General features: G+C 40.4%; 1 protein-coding gene across 3 annotated transcripts; it reads left to right on the forward strand.

Moving 5' to 3' along the window:
* Positions 1-516: 516 nt before the first annotated feature.
* On the forward strand, positions 517-21,530 carry myom1a (myomesin 1a (skelemin)). 3 transcript variants are annotated; one of them, XM_051406979.1, is made up of 38 exons: positions 517-663; positions 1,942-2,169; positions 6,073-6,213; positions 6,412-6,598; positions 6,680-6,837; positions 7,148-7,240; positions 7,387-7,475; positions 7,733-7,777; positions 8,192-8,353; positions 8,472-8,633; positions 9,205-9,346; positions 9,608-9,807; positions 9,898-9,954; positions 10,253-10,377; positions 10,612-10,795; positions 10,925-11,099; positions 11,474-11,595; positions 12,666-12,862; positions 13,055-13,181; positions 14,070-14,254; positions 14,452-14,566; positions 14,803-14,959; positions 15,101-15,207; positions 15,589-15,633; positions 15,800-15,936; positions 16,044-16,188; positions 16,516-16,575; positions 16,666-16,733; positions 16,820-16,945; positions 17,640-17,723; positions 17,987-18,074; positions 18,191-18,229; positions 18,396-18,501; positions 19,519-19,682; positions 19,827-19,863; positions 20,116-20,138; positions 20,572-20,627; positions 20,791-21,530. In XM_051406979.1, exons 2-38 carry the CDS (start codon positions 1,997-1,999, stop codon positions 21,058-21,060), a joined length of 4,551 nt encoding a protein of 1,516 aa, XP_051262939.1. In that variant the 5' UTR covers positions 517-663; positions 1,942-1,996; the 3' UTR covers positions 21,061-21,530. The 3 variants fall into 3 exon arrangements, with proteins under 3 accessions (XP_051262939.1, XP_051263724.1, XP_051264567.1); XM_051407764.1 differs by lacking the exon at positions 17,640-17,723; XM_051408607.1 differs by lacking the exon at positions 1,942-2,169 and having other exon boundaries at positions 518-663.
* Positions 21,531-21,982: the final 452 nt, after the last annotated feature.

Genomic DNA, 21,982 nt, shown 5'->3' on the forward strand with positions numbered 1-21,982 from the left:
CCAAAGCAAACTCTCTTATGTCAATATTCAGTGGTGGTGTGCGTTAACTAGTACACGATTTTACACAACAGATTGAATGCATAGTGGTCTTAAACAAGTAAGGTGGGGAACTGAACTGTCGGTTTAGGGGGAAATGATGAATCTAAAGCGCGTTGAGGTCACATTTCGGTGCAGCTCAGCCATTAAAGTTGGCCGGTGAATACATGTGTCTGACAGGGTTTTGGTTCAGGCTTTTTTGTCCGTCGTCTGAACGTCAAGTACAGGACAAGTAGTCCGCGTTGGAATAATTCAAGTCCCCCAGAGCAGCCACTGCAGCCCTTCTATTCCCAGACCTACGACTTAGACGCCAGAAAATGCCCACATTTCCCCCTGAGGTAGCGCACACAGCGGAGGGCCAGGCCCTGCAGAGGCTCCTCAGCTCGCCGGGCCCTTCTCATGGTCTCATGGTCTAAATTTAAAGCTGTCCCAGCCTTAAAAGGTCCTGACGGTGTCTTGTGCATTCTGCCGAGTGGCAGCATTATTTTTGTTCTGTGGACTGCCGTCCTGTCCACTGCCCCTCACCCTGCTGCTTTGCCTGGATCTGGACTTGCTTTAGCTACTTTTGGAATAGCACACCTTTTCTCTTATTTACAACTATTGTGGATTGGTGAATTCTTATTTGTGGTAAGTGATCTATAAAAATATTTTCCTAATTAATAAGTCTTTCTCTAATACTGAATAATAGTTCTAGTTTATGTCGTTTGGTGTTTTATAATCCTGAGACATAAGGCCTGAGGCCTTCTTTTAACCACTTTAATCATTTTCTGTTATATGTTTTAATTCGGATATTTTTATTGTCCCTTATGCTAACAGGGTTTTTTTTTAATTTGCTGCTGTGTCCTTATAGATTAGACTGCATGTGTCATTGAAGTGAAATTTCATCCTAAAAAAAAAAAGAGCTTATTTGTTCATTTAACATTTGCATAAGTTTTTGTGACTGAGATCTTCTCTTAATAAACTCTGTTCCCTCATGGCTTCCAGTCCAGTTTACAGTTTGTAGCTCTTCACAGATGAAGAGGCAAACAGTAAGCTGACTGTTCCTGGTGTTGCTCAAAGGCATAACAATCAGAAAATACATTTATAAAACTGCAGATCTAATAATTCCCTTATTGTTGTGTGGTAACATGATGACGGGCCTGTTCCCAGTGGGAGCTGCTCATGTTTTCAAGCTGTGTGACTTAAGTAGTGCCTACTAGAGCTGAAAATATGAATCAATTGATTGACTTTTTAAGCAAAAATGGCACAAAAAAAAGTAACTTGTTCTACCTCCTCAAAAGTGTATATTTGCTTGTTTTCAGTGACACCTGAATATTTTTGGACTATATAATTTTGCATAAGTTGACATTGACATTGGAATTAAGATTTGAAGGGTATTTTTTACTATTTGTAAACCAAACGATTATTTGAATAATCACTGCCGACAACAACCTTAATCTACAATGACCACAATCATTCGTTGCAGCCTCCACCTAACCGAGTGTAACAGGTATTACTTTTACTAGTATATCAATACTTTTTTGACAAGACATTCCCAAACACAACATCTTACCATCAACCACTGGATTACATAACACCTCTTTAATATCATATTACTTTTAGAATTCCTCCTGTAGAGGTGACTGTCATTTAAATCACAAAATCACAAAACCAAGATTGTGAAGAGTGTTTAGACATCGATGCTGCCACAGTTTATTACCTGCTGCTTTCATTTAGCACAGTAGAAGTAGATCTTAACCAGAGCTAACGCCTTAACTGCTCACTGAAAACATAAAATCATGACGCCATCTTAACAACTGGGTGCCTAAACCACCATCCCTAATACCTAATCACCATCTCCTGCTCTAAACTAACTTCCCAATTCAGAAATCAATCTGTAATAATAACGATGAGATTGATTTACAGAGCTGGTAAAGTAAAGGAAAGTCTGATATTATAAGTTGGCGGAGTGGCCCTCAGGATGTCAGAATCATTACAAGTGATGCAGAAGCAGCTGCGGCAGCAGCATCATCGTCATCATCATCAACAGCAGCAGCAGCAGCAGCAGCATCACTATGAGAGCAGCTATTACCTGAGCACCAAGTCGTCTGTTAGCCAGCAGGCGTTCTCGACTTCCAAGACCACCAGTCGTCGGTAAGAGGATGGGAGTGGAGCAGATGCAAGATCCAAAGTACTTATTTGAAAACTGTAAAGGTCCTCCTTAATGTAACCTGTCACTTCTGTAGCCTCAGAACTGATGAATGCATTCAAGCAGACCTCTTTCAAATATTCAACACACTACTTTGAGTCCGCTGTGAAGTGTGTTCAGCAGCAGGAGAGAAAAAGACATGCAGCTCAAAGTGTGTTTTAAATGGAGAGCGGGGGCTGTCTGTCTTCATCTGCCCAGAGATGGTCATCTTTTAAGGATGATGGGTTTTTGTATTTTTATAAGGAGATCATTCTCCTTGAGACTGCTGCAGAACAGCCTTTTTTAAGCCTCTTTGGCCGAGTTAAGTCTTATGCAAATTACAAGTCAGGAGAAGAGTCTCTCAGGTCTCTCAGGTGTTAATTAATACCAGCGTTTGTTTTCAAAGCTGTGCTAATGGTGTATTTACAAAGTGAGGCATTTCAATGCACGGACCTGATAATTGAATATTCAAGCTGCAAGGTTATGCAAGGGCTGTGTGACATTGCCTTCGTTAATTTTCATTGTTTCAGGAGTCTAGTCCAAATCTTTAGCTTATTTGTAAGTATTGGATCAATGTGGCAATAGTATTATTCTTGTGCATTTGACAAAAAGAGCACATAATGTTTAAACATTGTAATTTGCACCATTTTAGAGTCAAACGCTAATAAGCATCTCCGAATATTAGCCTGTTACTGTACAGTATACAGTAATGCAAACCCTAGTGAATCAACTTCTCCAATGTTTTTTCTATGAAGTTAAATTAAAATATCTTTGACTTTTGGTCAGTACAATTTGAAGATGTCAACTTGCGGATTGCACTGTGCCTTTTTCACGGCTTTATAATATTTAAGAGACCTATTACTCGATTAATCAATAATGGAAATAACTGTTATAGATACATAAAGATTTCCTTATTAACCTTTCCAGCCTGAAATGTATGCCACAGGTCTGCTGTAGGAATAAACATTTGCAAACCCAAGGACATGTTACTAAAAATCAATGTATTAAACCTATAATTCATAATTATACGTGGCCATACTGGTAACACTTCAGATTTCCATCCCATTTCGCTTCTGTGTGAAATTCTTAAAATGGAATGAGGTTTGATCAAAGTATACTCTAAGACTAGTATAAGTGAAAGCGGTGCCATCTATAAAAACATCTGTATGTAGTATGTATGTTCCAGTGTGTCTCTTGTCAAAGTGTAATATGGTCAGAGTTTGTTTGTCCTTCAAGCTGCAGGGCTCGGTGTGCATGTTGGAACCATGTTGGCTTTCTAAATAGGGTCAGCGAAGGAATTTCAGCTGTATTGAAGGGCTGCCAGACATATTCATGGACAGCCAAGCTATTTCTGTAGGCAGGACATGAGCTGTTGCCATTAGGCCAACTGTAAAGCAACTGTATGGAAGGCATGAAATTGTAAACGGTTGTACATTGGCTTCCACAGACATTTAATATGTAATAATCAGTCCGCATATTTACGCATTTTTTTCAAATACGCCGCACTTTCGCCGCATAAATTGCCGATTTCCGCGCAAAATATGCGGGGCTTGCATGATTTCATAATCCCCGCATTTTCGTTGCAGAAAAAAGTCACATATATCTTAGCAGAAAGTTGAAAAATGTTGCGTTTACTTCACACAAGAGCAGCAATTTCCCCCTGTTACCATGGGAACGTTATGAAGTGACGTATTAGGCGACGCGAACATCAACGAAAAGCTGCAAACCCCGCGATGAAGCCATGATGAATCCCGCAAATCAGTCTCATATTTTATTTATTCATTTTTACAGAAGTTGTAGCATATTCCTTTTGTAAAGCTACAGAACTTGTTTGACTCATCAATGTTTTGTAAGTTTGAGCCATGTGTTTATTAAGGTCTGAAATAAAACAAGATGAGAACTTAAATATTCCCAACACTTTCTGTGATGTAGTATGCTTGCTTATCATAGGAAGTAATAAGAAATGACTCTTTACATTAAGGTAGTAGCCTAGTGAGAACAGGGTGTTGGGGGAATCACTTTTTTTCTCTCTTTTTCATCAAACCGCAGTTTTTGCAAGTTCCCGATTTTTGCCCGCAACAATCACAAAAAAACTCACAAACACATTTTTCTGGAAGGACTGAATAACCCGTGTGCTATGGTGCATATGTATTAGTCAAGTTTATTGTTAGTGTTATTCTCCTTTAAAGATGTGTAACTAGCCCTTCAACTTGTTTCTGTTAGAAATTATTGATTGCAGAAAAAGTTTCCATATGGTACTTTTATTATTTAAATCTTAAGACAGACACATGCTGCTTTTATCAGCAGTAAAACTTTTTATAGCTTTGACTTTCTTACACACTGAACCAAAGACTTCTTTTCAACACACCTGGTGAGTCAGCAGCAGACAAAAACTTCTTGACTCTGCAGAAATCTTTTGAGACTCTCTCCATCTGGCTGTGTCTGCTGTGCGTTCAGCCCCTTCCATCGACTTGATCCCGCCTTGTCAGTGTGGAATTGAGTTTATCAAAGCCACGTTCTGCCGCTTCTCCTTTAGGCCAAATGGATAGACTGGGGCAGACTTGATAGAGATTATGAGTGAAAGCGGGGCTTTAAAATGAACCTTTTCCTCCTGCTGTTTATCCACCAGTTCCGGCTCCATTTATAAACCCAGCTGACAATAGGGAGGCCTGAGGAGCCGATAGGTAAATGAGTCATATGGCAATAGTAATATGGGCCAGGGTCCTAGAGGGTGGACAGAAATACATCTACCATTTCTGAGTAACTGGACCATGGCATCACATGAATGTGTATGTTTCATGCTGAGTATCATTATTTAGCAGCTTTGAATATCTTCTATAGTATGTGTTACATTTAAATGACTTGGTCTACAACTGATTCAATCAATTGCATGCAGGTGTATAATGTCTATTCAAACGCAGTGCTGTAGCACTTGAATCTGGACTCTCGACACTTTTTCTATTGTCTGTGACTTGTCTTGGACTCGTGGGTAGTTGCACTTGGACTTGTCTCGGGCTTGGCCACTGGTCTCGCCTAAAATTCTCATTGGTCTCTATATGGCTTTTTTTCTGAAGTTCCTCCTTTAAAACAAAACCATTGATTAAGCATGTTGATCAGGGAATGGGTATTGGTTTCATTCAAAATACATCTAGAATTGGCTTTGACAATGGCGGCCAATCAATGTCACTTGCAATCGTAAACCTGGCTTTTCTGTCTCTGCCTTGACTCTATCTCTATTATTTGGACTCTCATTAATCCTGACTTGGACTCAAACCTCTTTGGACTTGGTCTTTACTTGGCCTCGACTCGTCCTGGTCTTGGACTAAATAGTTAGTAATCAGTTTACAGTTTAAGAATTGAGTTAGTAGCTTTTGTTTTATCTGCTTATAGTGCCATAGTTCAAAGAACAAGTGAACAAGAGGGTCTATTTATTCACAAATAGAGACTTTTATTATTTAAAAAGGCTCCGTAAATTCCCAAAACAGCTGAGCACTGCAGTTTGTAGCAAATGTTACTTAAACAGAAATTAATAATGTATTTGTTGGGGAGTGTTTTCAGCTGCAGAGTAATACAAGTTCATATTTACAGCAGTAGTGGTAATGACAAAACATGTCACCCAGTGCAACACTGTAGCTTATTGATGTGTTTTTAATTGTTTTTGGACAACAATGAAGGTTTACGGCACAGAGGAATAAGATATATCAGAATTTGGCTAAACAGACAGTACTAATAGTAAGATTATATGATTTAAATCTTTTCATTGGATTTATTGATAATAAGAAATACTCTGCAAGCTTTATTTTGAAAAACCACATGATATGTTGTTTTTTGTAGTGCAAGTGTTGTGATTGTTGTCTCTTACCTCTAAGCCTGAAGACCTCTGTGAAGACAGAGAAGGGGCAGGAGGTGGTTAAACTGAGTCCGCTACCAAAGAGAGCCAAACGCACCTACCTGGCGATGGACACGGACAAAGAAGTTATCGGCTACGTCATTCCGGTATTTAGAGCCAAGTGAGTAAAGACGCCACAAAACACAATTGAATCAACTTCCAATGTATTCAATACTATTTATGTTGTATATTTTTATTACAGTTAATAACCAGGGGTTGGGCTAGAGAAATATTCATAGGGTGGCAAGAAACAGTCTGTATGTGTTAATATGAAAAGTATAAACTTCTCTCACATGTTGGTACCTTGTTGTGTCACCAGTCATGAAGTTGTTCGCGGTCTGATGGAGTCCCACGATGAGGACGTTACGGAGGAGGGGATTAACTATGTGGCCATGAGGAACCTGTTTGTGAGGGAGGCTAGGGAGGCCATGCATGTTAAAGTGGAGAAGAAAACCAGAACAGTGCATGTCAGGGAATCCGCCGAACGCCTGCAACTGAGCAAGAAGGTAAATCCTTTTTTATTCCTTCCTACTTGAAGCCTACAAATGTACTTTATGTGACAATGTGGCTTCCCTTTTCTGCTATAGATGGACGAGTGGTCTGAGTTCCGTAAGAAAATGAACCCAGACAGCCTGACACACCCTCCAGAGTTTATCGTCAAGCCCCGTGGACAGACTGTCTGGGAAGGCAAGACTCTCAAGCTGCACTGCACTGTGGCTGGGTGGCCTAAACCCAGGATTGCTTGGTGAGATATCCCCCAAACTCACTGGTCCTCACCTTCTCTGAGTCACAGGGAGAAAAAAAAGAGAAGCTGATGAGACCGATCAGTCATGTGTGTGTCAAAGACAGGTTTCCATCCTAAGTTCTCGTCATCGGCCAAATCTATTTTCCACAGTCGAAACATGAACACACACACATACACACACACACACACACACACACACACACACACACACACACACACACACTCACATACACACACACTGCTCTGCAATTAAAGACTCTGAAAACTCTGACGGTAAAAATAAACCAGCTGTCTTTCTGCTGTCTTCAAGGTACAAAAACAATGTGCTCATTGATGCCAAGCGCCACCCCGAGAAGTATACAGCTGAGAGCAATTACAACATGCACTCCCTGGAGATCAAGAAGTAGGTAAACATTAAGCTCACACTGCATGGCCTCAGTTAGAATTAATGAGATATATCCAAAATACACTTTACCCCAAAACTGAATGATTTATGTTGAAAATATTCTGCAAATGAGATGCTGGTAATTCTGCACGTTTTATTTTCAGCTGTGATTTCTTCGACACTGCTCAGTATTGCGTCTCTGCCCTCAATGTGAAAGGAGAATATTCTTCTGTGGCGACTGTTGTTGTCAAAAGTAGGTAACTATTTTTTCTTGCAGATTATTGTTGCTACTGTCTCCTTTGGTTAGTTGTTAACACCACTTCAGATACAACCCTGTCCTACAATTGTGTCTTTGGGGTCTGGCTTTAGTAGAACATGTTTGGAGGAATTGAACGTTTTGTGTGCTCGCAGTGTATCATATATTACTATTTATATTACTATTGTCAAATGTGTATCACTGAAGACTCTTGTTATTGATACAAGTTTGCTGAATTATGTATTTCTCCGCAGGGTTCCAGGAGGGTGACGAAGCAGGCCCACTTGATCCTAAACCACGTGAGTCGTTTATAATTTAATTTATTAATTAAGTAAGGGTCAGGCAACTTAATGTGTATATTACAGTTCACATTTAACATAGGCAGCTCAATTATACATAAGACATGAAACAACAGAAGTAGAAATTAAAGCTGCACTAATCAACATTTTTATATAAATAATTTGAAAAAATGAACACAAAAGCCAGACATTTTTACTCAGGAGTTGGTGGCGACCAAAAACAGAGCTAAAAGCAGAGTGAACAACGGGCTTGCATTCATCAGGGGAAACACAACACAACTCCAAATGAATGATAATGTCTGCTGGATTTGTAGACACATTCACAAGGTGATAATAGGCCATTGTTTGCTACAATTTGTGTTCAGAGGTTGATTAATGCAGGTTTAGTGTTTTAATTTTGTTTCTCTTCTGCAGATGGTTTCTGCTCTGAGCATGGAGTTACCTTTGAAACAACCATCATTGACAAATTTGAAGTGGCCTTTGGTAGTGAAGGCGAGACACTAAGTCTGGGCTGCACTGTCATCATTTATCCCACTGTGAAAAAATATCAGCCTGAAGTTGTGTGGTACAGAGACTGTAAGTAGAACAGAAATGAGTACACCATCCTCCTTTACGACTACTGTATATTACCTTTCTAATGAATCCAGTTTATGTATCCAATCACATGTGTTTTGTTTTTGACTTCTCCCATTAGCTGTCCCCCTGAAGCCCTCTAAATGGGTTCACACCCACTGGTCTGGGGAACGTGCGACTCTCACCCTTATCCACCTTAACAAGGAAGACGAGGGCATGTACACCATGCGTGTCAACACCAAATCTGGCTTTGACACCTACTCTGCCTATGTGTTTGTTAGAGGTAAGGTGCCCAATGGTTATTTCAACTGGAGCTTCTGAGTTCGTTGCAAAAAGAGGCTATCTTTTGGAAATGTTGAGATTTTTTTAAATGTATGAAGCACCCTCAAGTCTGTGCTAAATTGTACAGTTTTGAGCAACATATTACAGATCACCACGCACACAGGCATGTTAGGGAACTGTTCAATTCTGCTGTGTCTTTAAGTGACATAACGGTCTGTCTGAGGTGTTTGGTTTCCTCTGTGGAATGCTGCTTCTATATCTGTCTTCATGTCTGTAAAGTCGCCACAGAGAGTGCAATCTGACATACAAATCAGTAGGTTTATACAGAAGAGGGAATATTCAGAATCCCCCTTTAACGTTACCAAGATATTAACTAATCTCTCATGGCTAGCTACAGTCCTGCCACACATGCTGTACTGTAAAGGCGTAAGTAGGTCAGAAAATGGAAACTGAGTATGTAATGGAGAGCAGCCTGATTTAGAAACAGCACTACTCACAAGTGTGTGTGTGTGTGTGTGTGTGTGTGTGTGTGTGTGTGTGTGTGTGTGTGTGTGTGTGTCTTGCTATGCCAGATGCTGATTTGGAGGTGGAGGGGGTTCCCGTAGCCCCCCTGGATGTGCGTTGTCATGATGCCAACAAAGACTATGTGGTGGTAACCTGGAAGCAGCCAGCGGTGGAGGGCAGCAGCGCCATCCTGGGATACTACATCGACAGGTTGGTTGAATTGTTTCCTTGGGTATGATACAATCCTACATACAGGATATACAGTAAAACTGGTCTTATTTATGCTGTTTCCTAGTAGAATAACTAATTCTGCTGGCACGGGGCACCACCCCAAATTTCCCCAGGAATTAGATGAGTTTAGGGAGCCTTAAATCAACATTTACGATGGCAGTATTGCAGTGGAAAGACTTTTTTCATATTGATAATTAAATTATCAAACACAAAACTAATTTCTATGTGTTTTCTTGGCAGGTGTGAGGTGGGCACTCATCACTGGGCTCAGTGTAATGAAAGCCCAGTGAAGTACGCTCGCTTCCCTGTCACAGGACTGGTGGAGGGCCGTTCCTACGTCTTTAGGGTCCGGGCCTTGAACAAGGCAGGAGTCAGCCGTCCATCCCGTGTGTCCGAGCCTGTGGTTGCCATGGATCCATCCGACAGGGCCCGCCTCCGAGGTGAGAAACACACCACAGTCCTGCTGACACAGTGCAACAAAGTCAACCACTGCACTTTTTTAATGTATTTCTTTTATTTTTCCCCAACAGCTGGCCCCTCAGCTCCTTGGACTGGGATTATTAAGTTCACAGAGGAGGATTCCACCGGTAAGACGGCTTCAAACTCTGTAATTTATCAGCAGTTAATAGTGACATGGCATTTTATACTGACCTGTAGGGTGGGTATTGAACATCAATAGTTTTTCTTTACTATCCAAAATGTTTGTAGAAGCATGTAAAAACTGTTAAGTATTAATATCTGGCATAAAAAAAATAAAATCTAAGCTACAGTATTGAAAATAGTATCGTTTTGGTATTCGTATTGAAATGTTTCAAATGATTACCAACTTGTGAATAATTTATGTACGCATCACCTGGTTAAAGTGCCCACCCCTTGCCTCCTCAGTGGGAGTTGTCCCCGGAGAACCCACTGATGTTGTGGTTACTGAGGCAACCAAGAGCTACGTGGTGCTCGCCTGGAAGCCTCCAGGCCAGAGGGGTCATGAAGGAGTCATGTATTACATTGAGAAGGTGGGGAGAAATGGATAACTGATTGACAAAATATTAATCAGTAAATTTTTTATTTTTTTGCAGAAATGCCAATAATTCACTGGTTCTAGTTTCTCAAACGCAAATATTTGCTTGTTTTCTTTGACATTAAACTAAATATCTTCATGTTTTGGACTGCTGAACATATAAAACAAACAACTTGAATATGCTGTGTTGTTGCCTTACTGATATGTCACTGGATGGTGTCAACCACAGTGTATTTCAGGTACCGACACCTGGCAGAGGGTGAACACTGGTATGCCAGTCAAGTCTCCCCGTTTTGCCCTGTTTGACCTGGCAGAGGGTAAATCCTACAGCTTCCGTGTGCGCTGCTGCAACTCTGCTGGTGTTGGCGAGGCTTCTGTATCCACAGGAGAGATCACAGTCGGAGATAAACTGGGTGAGACACTTTATCAGGACAAATTTCATAATATATGGGTTTATTGTCCAGGCCTATTCCCTTATTTTTCCCTGTAATTCCCTGTAATTAATCTTACTTCCTTTCTTTCTTCCTTCCTTTTCTCAATAGACCTGCCCTCAGCTCCAGGCAATCCAGTGGCCATTAGGAACACCGACACCTCAGTGGTTGTCTCCTGGGGGGCCTCTAAGGATGTCAAACACCTGGTCGGCTACTATATTGAATGTAGCGAGGTAGGCACCGATGCCTGGGTGCCTTGCAACAACAAACCTGTCAAGAAGACCAGGTAGGCACAGTTAAAGCTAATTCTGGGTTTCAAGACATTATTGCCTAAAAAGATGAATTAATTGCATAGTTGAAAAAAATACCCTTCACACTGCAAACAGCAGTTTCTATATATTTTTATATCATCATTATATATCATCTTTGTTTGTTTTGTTATTTCATATCTAAAAACTAAAATCTCAATTTAAAAGGCATGGTTGGTTAGATAGCTACTTTGGCTATCAAGGAAATAGCAAGGATTTTCAAGTAGAACCAAAAGCCTTGATATAACTAAGATTATTACTATTACTAGTTTGTACTCCTGCAACAATTAAATCAAAGTGTAATGATAATATGAAACTCCTTTGAAAACCTTTTGTCTGTACTGTTTTCAAGGTTTGTATGCCACGGCCTGACTACCGGGACAAACTACGTGTTTAGGGTCAAGGCTGTCAACGCTGCTGGATACAGCCAGAGCTCCCCTAATTCTGATGCTGTGGTTGTGCAAGCTGCCATCTGTGAGTGTCCTCACAGTGTATCTCCAGTATTGACTTTGCCTGTAGCATTCAAGCCATACTCTTTCCCTCTGCTCCATCCTCCCAGCTGTTTTGAAACATTTATTTATCCAGGGAATCATTGCTGAGAATGTGCTTCTATTTTTTGCTAGAAAGAGCTGCTTTAAATTCAGATATTTCAACTCATGCACGTACATTACCTGCAGCGCTGCTCTTTGCCTCTGAGCCTCTAAAGTCATCTTTGTTCATGAGCCTTGTTAACTTTCATCACTTATTTTACTTTTCCTAACAAAAAATGTGAATAATGAATTCAATTTACTCCACATTTATCCTCTAAGATTTTGTTCTGATATAGTTGGCTGCCCAAATATCACCTTTTCACACATACTGTATCTCATCATCATGACTGAGAGTGGCCCATGTTCATATATGACTGCTGACTGACCTATTTGCATGTGCTTGCCTTATATACTCATCACTAACGCTGGACTTCATCATTTTGATGTTTCCTATCCTTTCATTTCAATGTTAAATAACAAATTAGATCATGTTTTACAATGCTTTTACTGTGTAGGTATTGATTGCTGTATAAATTTGTTTTTGCTCGGGTTCTCTTTTGCTATTTGATAACTCTTCAGGGGGGCCTCTTGGTGCATGGCCAAGGTAGAGGCTAAAACATTGTGTTCTAAAGAGCATGAACCTAATGAGAGTCTCGTCTGGCTTTCGGAGATTTTCGTAGCGTGAAAGTTACGCTGCTTCTGGCCTTGAGTGTAAGTACTTTATCCATTACAATGACCCTAAAATGTGTGTTGCTTGTGTGTCCAAAGCATGTAGCATGTTCAACTGTACCACTTGTAATCAGTGTGACAGCTTAACACTAATGACAACTAAGATCTACACAATATTTTGGTTAACGCCACACCATCTGTGAGATTACATATAGGACTGAAATTTTCATGAAAGCATCATACACAAACAAACAAACAAACAAGGTTAGAAGAAATGTATCCTTTTTAACACACTTTTTCTCTCACAGTAAATGTTGAACCAGCTTAATTAATTTTACTTTGCAGCCCTCCCTGGAAAGCCCACCGGTGTGACCTTGCTTGAGGCTGCAAAAGACTACATGGTGCTGGCCTGGACCGCGCCTGCTAAAAATGGAGGAGCTGATATCAGGGGATATTTTGTGGACTACAGGACCGTGAAGGGAGACGTTGTTGGGAAATGGCATGAAATGAACCACCAGGCATTGACTACTGCCTCCTATAAAGTAAGTTATTTTACTTCAAGCACTCATGGACCAAATTTCCAATAAAACTGTTTTGGCTTTCCTTTGAATGAATGTGTGATTACCAGTCCCTGTATCCAGTGTTATCAGTCATCAGAGTTGTTTGATTTTATGTTTGCCAACTCAAAACAAGTATTTTAATAATTTCTCATCATCTGCATTTGTTTGTTTTAGGCAGAGAACCTGAAGGAGAACGTCTTCTACCAGTTCCAGGTTCGCGCTATGAACATGGCAGGTGTGAGTAAAGCCTCTCTGGCCAGTGCAGTTCTGGAGTGCAAGGAATGGACCATTACTGTGCCAGGTATGATAGACAACATGCCCACCAAAACAGAATAAAGGCACAGAAAATTGCCTTTATAAGATAGGACAGCTGAAGATAAACAGGAAAGGGGGAGAGAAAGATGGGATTACATGTAGCAAAGGGCCAAATGTCTGATTTGAACCCACAGCCACTGAGGAAAGTACTCAGCCTTGGAAAGTGGGGCACCAGCTCTACCAAGTGAGCAACCAGGGTACCCCAATGAATTAATCCTTTAAGCTACTTTTTAAGCCAAAATGCCGAACATTTCCTGGTTCTAGCTTTTCAGTTGTTGGAATGTGGTTCTTTCCCTTCCACTTTATTTACCAAGCACTGAATTGAGGAATTACAGAGAATAACAGAGACTGAGCCAAAGTAATCATAACAGCAGTCAGTTACCTCACTTTGTACTGGCAGCAATGCATTTCAGATTGATAGCCAAGTCATGGGATCGTCAGAATACATTTAAAAATGTATTTCTGTTTATAAATAACATACTAAAATGAAGGGGTGCCTTGGTAGCTCACCTGGTAGAGCCCCATGTACCAAAGTAGAGTCCTTGCTGCAGCAGACATGGGTTTGAGTCCAACCTGTGACTCTTTGCTGTATGTCATCCCCTCTCTCTCTTCACCCTTATCCGTCCATCTTGAGCAAAAACATATTTAAAAAATGTAACCTGCCATCTATTGCAGTACAAATATTTGAAATATCAAAATACAATGGGATTGCATTGCTGTTAAATGTCTACTTTTTTACTGAATTCCTCACTTTTTAAATACTGGATTGTAAATCTTTGTCAAATATATTTTCTTTTCTTTTTGCCAGTTCTAGTTTGTTCGAGGGTTCAAAAGGGTTCCCACATTATTCAAAGTATCTAATTTATCCTCCAAGGTGCTCCTGTTGGTCTTCATGTGCTGGAGGTTCGTGACACCTCCGTCGTTGTCCTGTGGGAGTCACCTGCATTTAATGGCCGCACTGCTGTCAATGGCTACTATTTGGATATCAAGGAGGCTTCTGCTGGAGAGAAAGGCTGGAAGGCTGTTCACGAGAAGGTTAACAAGTTGAAATACATGAAGGTGAGGAAGACGAAGAAATTATTTTATTGGATCTTCTTGAAATCTAAATAATCTGTAGCTGAGATCTGATGGTTGCATTGTAGTTTTAACAATATTACCCTTCCTGCATGAATCTCCATGTGATATATGCATGTAAAATAATGAGGAAAGTGTTCTTTTAACTATCTCTCCCTTCGACTCCTCGTGTGCTGATTCAGGTGACGGGACTGAAGGCTGGTGCATCCTACGTCTTCCGTGTGCGCGCTCAAAATCTCGCCGGAGTTGGAAAGCCATCCGCAGTCTTAGGTCCAATCCTGGCCCAGACTCGCCCTGGTGAGTGTGATTGTTATGTAACTCACACATTCAGTGTTCCTACGCAGGTCTGGAAAGTCTGGAAAAGTAGGGGAAACTGTCTGTTCTTCATTACTGATAAATTACTTTTTAAAAAGCTCTAAACTAATTGTCATGTCTTTATATTATTTGCTGCTGTAATTATGTAAGTTTAAGAGCTGAAATCTGTAATTCAAGTGGTGCACACACACTGTAATCATTTACTCTCCCTTCTTCAGGCACCAAAGAGATCTATGTGGATGTCGATGATGATGGTGTGATCTCTATGATCTTTGAGTGCTCTGAGATGAGCGAGGGATCTGAGTTTATTTGGTCCAAGAATTACAAGGCTATGACAGACACCTCTCGTCTGACTATTGTCACTGAAGGGGGCAAGTAAGTATCCTTTATGTGCCCAGTTTCTCCTGCGACTTCCAGTGACCAAATGCTCTTGCTCTTGTTCCAGGCTTGTGCGGAAATTTGTCACTGCTGCCATTTTTTTCATACCTTGTGGCCCCAATTTGTCGTCATCTCCAGGTCCAGAGCTATCTTCAACAGTCCCTCAATGGAGGATCTGGGCACCTTCTCCTGTATGGTCACCAACACTGACGGCATCTCCTCCAGCTACACTCTCACTGAGGAGGGTGAGTCATCCCAGTCTTGGCGTCTCTGCTCCTATGTGCCTGAAACTTGATTCACTTGTTATTTGTTTGAGTGATGTCAGCTCTAAAGGTGTAAGGAGGGCCTGAAGGACTGTGTGTACTCCTGCCTGTTATCACTGTTTCAACAGCTGCATAAGCCAGTTAAACTCTGGGGTATATGTGTGTTTGTTTTGAACAAATTATTCAGTGCTGTATGTCTTTCAAAGTTGTTGTAACATCCAAGGTTGTAGCTGGCATGGAATATTTCTGACAGCATTAATAATGTGCTTTTCCAGAAGACTCAAAGTCAGATAAGAAAAATACAGTAAGGTTTGATGGGTCAGGACAATCACCCATTTTGCTGTTGTTGTTGTTACTTGACAGGTCTGAAGCGTCTTCTGGACATCAGCCATGACCACAAGTTCCCTGGTGAATATCCCTCCACTTCACAGATACTGCTAATACCACATTTTTCTTTTTTACTTATCAACATACTGTTTTAGATAGATCATTATCACTTTACTCAACAAATACTCTCTAGAAACACAGGTTTGTCTTTTAAGAATGAATGTATAGTGGGTATGTGTTTTTCCAGTTATTCCCTTTAAGAATGAAATGGCCATGGAGCTGCTTGAGAAGGGTCGTGTGCGATTCTGGACCCAGGTTGAGAAATGCACTTCTGCCTGCCAAGTGGAGTATGTCTTTAATGATGTCATTGTGACTCAGGGAAAGGTAGGAATCATACTTAAATTACCTAATATGTCTCTTTATGTCATGTTGTCCTATGTGTCCACTTCCCACTGATAGATCTGGGGTTTTCTATATCTTTTTGCTTCCAGAAATACACAATGAACTTCAACCAGTCCACCGGCATCATTGAAATGTTCATGGACTCTCTGGAGGTCACTGATGAGGGAACGTTCACCTTTAACCTGGTGGATGGCAAGGCTAAGGGTACAACTAGTCTGGTGCTCATTGGAGATGGTAAGACCTCAAATGCAATTTTTACATCCTTATTGATGTCGTGCATACAGACTTGTCAGCACAAATGGGATCAGTCTAACCTGCTGATTATTTTTAATGGCACACACTGAAAGGCTTTACTCCACTACAGTAGGTGGATGCAGTTAATGTACACGTCCACTGAGGGGCAGCAGCAGACAGTCTTTTCTTCACTGTCCTGTCTTTTTTTATTCTTGTTGTAGCTGACATTGTGATGCACTGTCTGAACCTACACGTAAAAACAAAATAGGCATTTTATTGAAAGGACTCTGGTATTTAACTTTTACATTTACTTTTTCATCTTTCCAGAATTCAGGGAGCTTCAAAAGAAATCAGAATTTGAGAGGGCAGAATGGGTCAGGAAACAAGGTAATAAATGGATCTTACTTTTCCATTACATAGGTTTAACACTAATTACACAAATACGTTTTGATAACAGTTTTTTTATTCCATCCACAGGTCCTCACTTTGTCGAGTACCTTGGTTTCACTGTTACTGAAGAATGTAATGTGCTGTTGAAATGCAAGGTAAGGAAAGTTGCTGTAAGTTTCTGCACTGCGGTTAATATGTTTTAAAAGATGGAGCATCACAAAGGGGTTCTTTCTCTCCACAGATAGGAAATGTCAAACCAGAGACTGAGATCACCTGGTCTAAGGACAGTATTGAGATTGCCGAGGATGACGAGGATTCTCAGAAAATTGAGAGGAAGGACAGCGAGCTGACCTTTAATATCGGAAAGGTCAGCCCATTAGATGGAGGCCGTAGTTTGTGAGGAAGTCGTGAGCCTATGAGCAAGGAGCTAAAAGCGATGCTTCTGACGCAGCTATGCTTCTATTGTAGGCCTAGACTAGATGCTACGCTGTCAACCCTCCCTCTCTGACACACAGAACCATAAATGATGGAACACTATATTCACGTTCCCAAGTCCCGCTGTAGTGCTGCTGGAGTCAGCACATCAGCATGTCGTACTTGGTAATCTGAATAGACGTATTTGATACAACTGACTCTCTATTGTGGAGCTTTCACCTTTAAGCATTTTTTTATATTATAGACTTAAAGGTTGTGCGTTTGCACATTTATGCCCAGATAGTGAGAATACAATATATGGTTTTTCTGTGTCTTCCATTTCATTCATTCATTCATTCATTCATTTAATTTAATTTCTAACACTGTATTCAATTTAACTCCTCTGGCCACCTCAAACATTTTGAAACTGGAAAGCTGTCCTTTTTTTGAGGATATTAATCTGGTCTGTCGGTCAATGTATGTGCCAGTGAAGTTATATTGACGTTTCAAGCATATATTGAAACTGTATAACCATTGCTCATTAAGAGAGGGTTGGTGTAGTTGCATGAGCTCAGGAGAGGCAGCCTGTTCACTGCCACTCCTGTCATTTGCATTTGCATTAACTGGCTTATCTGTCTAATTTACAGTGGATTATTAAGCAGGAGAAACAGAAAGAAAAGGAAGGCAAAAAGCGACCCGCAGAAGATGTTCCCCTGCCGCCAAGACCCAAAGTATTATCTTTGCTGCCATAAGTTCACACCTATAATGTCTCCGTGTGTCCTCCTCGTCTTACCTTTTTCATGTTTTCCTATTAACGCCTGCAGCATTCCAGGCGGGAGAAAAGCTTGCCTTTTCGGTTTAGTTGGTCTCTGTCTCGCTGTTCTACTGTCTTTTACCTGTCCCAAGAATTATACTGTATTCCCCTCTGTTTGAGGTAGAAGGGAATTCATTGCTGTTTCAAGGATACTAAAGTTGCCTACACTTCAAACTCTAGATCTCCAAGAGTGATGCAGGTATTTACGAGGTCTTCCTGAGAGACGACAGAGGCAAAGATAAGAGCACCTTCAGTCTGACAGATGCAGGTACAGTCTCTTTAATGAATGTTGTGATAAAATCAAGTGGAAAAGTGGAAATCAGTCCTGTAATACCAGTGAAGATGACATTAATTGCTGCTCTCACCCTTTTTATTTAACCCCAGGATACCAAGCTGTAATGAATGAGCTGTTCAGGGTTATTGGTGAGTCATTAAGTTCCAAACCAAACCACCACAGAAACAATCTTTCCACTGAATGCACTACTAACAGCTAGAGACTGAAAGATTTCATACAGCATTATATTCCATTAATCCATGTGGTTTCCATGGGAATTAGATAAACACCCGCCTTTTATTCTTTTTCCTCCAGCCACATCCTCCTCTGAAATCAAAGTCGTCAGTACTGAACATGGCATCATCCTCTACTCCATGGTCACATATTACAACGAGGAGCTACGTGTTGGTTGGCTCCACAAGTACGTAAAATCAACCATAATCACTTTCAAATTTGACATCCTTTTCTCATCTCCTGTCTGGCATACACATGTGCACTTGACATGAAATACACTAGCACCAATATGAACACAACCGTTTCAAACTGTGTCTTTTCATGTAAAAACACAACTTCAATTAATTTATGAGGAACAACGCACACTGATTATCAACAATATGATGTAAATGTGTCAGATCTAGCCAAAAGGTGGATTTATGTGTTATTCATTAAAATAAAACAAGACATACAAAAAGCAGACAAAAAAACATTGAAGCACATACACAGTGGGTGGATACAGTATCACTGATGTGAGAACCTCGTAAAAACAATTGCATAACAGACACCAACAAGCATAAATGAAAGATATCAGAACTTTACGACAACAGACGAGACTAAACATCACAAAGGGCAAAAAAAACCACCATATTATTACACTGATGATGGACACAGCAGGATAAAAAAATATATCAAATTTCATGTTGTTTCAAACCACTTGGTATTGTTTTCCAGCTGTGTTATAGATATGAAGAAGTCATCTCTATTGATATCATTGTTCTTATGTACCTATTTGTAGTTTTCTTCACTAATTTAGTCAAAATGGATGGAGCAAGACTGTTAACTGTGTTAGATACTAGTATGGCATCTGCATATTACCAAATTATTCCAGCTTTAAAGTTCATATTTTAGTAAAAAAGTTCACAATAACGGTGACTGTTTTGCTTTTTGTCAGAGAAGACATTCAAAGCTTTGCATGTATAATATCTCAGCAGGCTAAAGTGGTTTTACACGTCTGAGACCAATTAGTCAAGCAATACAATGTGAGAAACAATCAATTGCATTCATAAATAATCGTTCCACTTACATAAGATTGTTATTTAAGCATCAACTGAAATGACTGTTGTCCTGTTTGAATCTTTGTTTTCAGTGAACTTGATCGTTGTATACTTTCAGTAAATAGTCTGGCATTAATTAATCTCTGTGTTGCCCACTCCTCCATTAGAGATGCTAAGATTGCTGCCTCAGAGAGAGTTAAGTCTGGAGTCACAGGAGAGCAGCTTTGGCTTAAGATCAATGAGCCCACTGAGAAAGACAAGGGCAAATACACCATGGACATCTTTGATGGCAAGGACGGTGTAAAGAGAGTCTTTGATCTGAGTGGCAAAGGTGAGTGAAACTTTTAAAGCCAAACAAGCAAGATACTTCAGATTTTCAGAAAGGTCCCTTTGACTTTGGCTTTTTATGTTCTTATGTAACTATTAATAATAATAATAATAATAATAATAATAACAACTTTTTTATCTGGTGCAGCATGGGAAGAGGCATTTGAAGAATTCCAACGGCTCAAGTAAGTAAACAAACTTATCTGACAGGATCCTTCCATTGTGTAATTATGTCTTTCTGTCTGAAGAGGATGCTCACACAAACAAATAGTAACAGTCATCACAAACTTTAAAATAGACTCTATGTACTTTCTGAGCACTTTTAGAATGACTTAAAATACATTTCCTGACATTGTATAGCTTAGGGGAAAAAAAGGTTCTGCCTGTGATACCATTTTAAGATGCTTCTGACAGCATCTGTCTCCTTCCTTCCGTAGGGCGGCAGCAATTGCAGAGAGAAGTAAGTGGTTATTTATTCTTTGGTTTTTCCCATGAGACATCGCTCTGTGAAATGACGTGACATCTTACTGGATATATAGGCTATTCCCGTTTTAATAGAATTTTAAACTTGGGCTCAATGGAATTGAAGATACATGAGTCTCTTGGTCATCGATATAAGGATCTCATTCATAGGAAATGGTTTTCCAGGAGATGAAATTGCTATATTTCTGCAATATGGAACTGAAGAAATGAAAGTTTAAGTTTAATTTAAAAAATCTTTCATGCATAGAATAGAGTTTAAAAATGTAATGTGATATATTTTGATGAAGGATGGTTCACTTGCAAAAGTCGGTGTTGGTGAATATTATGTTGTCAACAGGCAAATGCACCACAGGTTGACTGACTGAGGTTTGACATTTACGTCTTGGCTCACTCTTGTCTGTCTTGTTTAGACCGCGCTCGTGTTGTTGGAGGCTTGCCAGATGTGGTTGCAATCCAGGAGGGCAAGGTAAATAAACTAGATATTTGGTGTGTTAATACACTGTGTGATGCTCATTGTCTTAACTTCCTCTTTCTTTTTCATTGTCTCATTCCTCTGAGCGTTTCTTTCCTCTGAATTCTGTGGAATCCAGTTTTATAATGGCACACATCAATCTTCTTTTTCTCTTTAGTCCCTGAATCTGACTGGCAATGTCTGGGGCGAGCCCGCACCTGAGGTGTGCTGGATAAAGAATGACAGGGAGCTGGTGTCTGACGAGCGCTACAAACTCAAGTTCGAGCACGGGAAGTTTGCCAGCATCACAATCGCCACCGTCACCACGGCTGACTCTGGCAAATATGCCCTCGTGGTCAAGAACAAGTACGGCACAGAGGCTGGAGAGTTCACCGTCAGCGTCTACAACCCAGACGACGAGGAGAACAAGGAGGGGAAGAAAGGCTAAAGGATGATGCGATGCAATGAAATAAAGCAGGAAAAAAAATTAACGACTGGGCTATCTCCAAAGCATTTTACCCCGGCACATGCCGGTGCTCCAAAGCAGTTTAAATAAATGATGAATACAGCTGCTTCCTCCTGCCTCTTTCATGTGCTGGGCTAAAGAGCTTTGGGCATTGCTTGTCAAGGAAGCAAACAATGAATGTGATACAGGGAGGATAACTGTGTGCTTTTAGTTGCTTGACATGTCTTCTGTCACTTGTGTCCACTATCAGCAGTAAATGTAATGTGTAATCATGGGAAATGGTTGACCTGTCGTTAATCTGTGTTTTAAAAACAGCATGTAGGCCAGAAAATGCAAAAGCACATTTTTCTTTTAATATTACAGTATTTCATTCGGAAAAAACCTTTGACCTCTTAAACCAAGTCTTGCCTGAGGTTTATGTATAAAATAAAGGAAAAATATCATGTCATGAACTTCCTACCAGCTATTTGTCATTGCTCCACTGATTAAACCTCTTGGTGTCTTATTTATAAGCAGCTATTCTATTTAAATTGTACCGTGTGCATGTATGTTACGTACCTTTTTGATGTAATGTTTGCAGGCTACAAGTGTCAGTCACAACAACAGTTTGTAGGAGAGGTGGAGCAGGAAGACGCTGATGATAGAGTAGTTTAAGTGTGACAGCAAACACACACGGCAGTTGAAACTGGTTCATTCAAGGTGTCTCACACAACCTTCATAGCAGTACAGGCATAATTGGCATACTTATGGAGGTTTTTCCGTAGAACTAGTCACAGGAGTGCCAGACACAGTCAGGGAAACGTGTTGAAAGTCGGGGGGGGAATGTTGTATTTCAGGTACAATGGGAGGAATTCATACAGATAAACTGCCCTGCAGCACTTGGTCTGAGGCTGTGTGTCTAATG

This window comes from Dicentrarchus labrax, unplaced genomic scaffold, assembly GCF_905237075.1.
Source record: "Dicentrarchus labrax unplaced genomic scaffold, dlabrax2021, whole genome shotgun sequence".
NCBI lineage: Eukaryota > Metazoa > Chordata > Actinopteri > Moronidae > Dicentrarchus > Dicentrarchus labrax.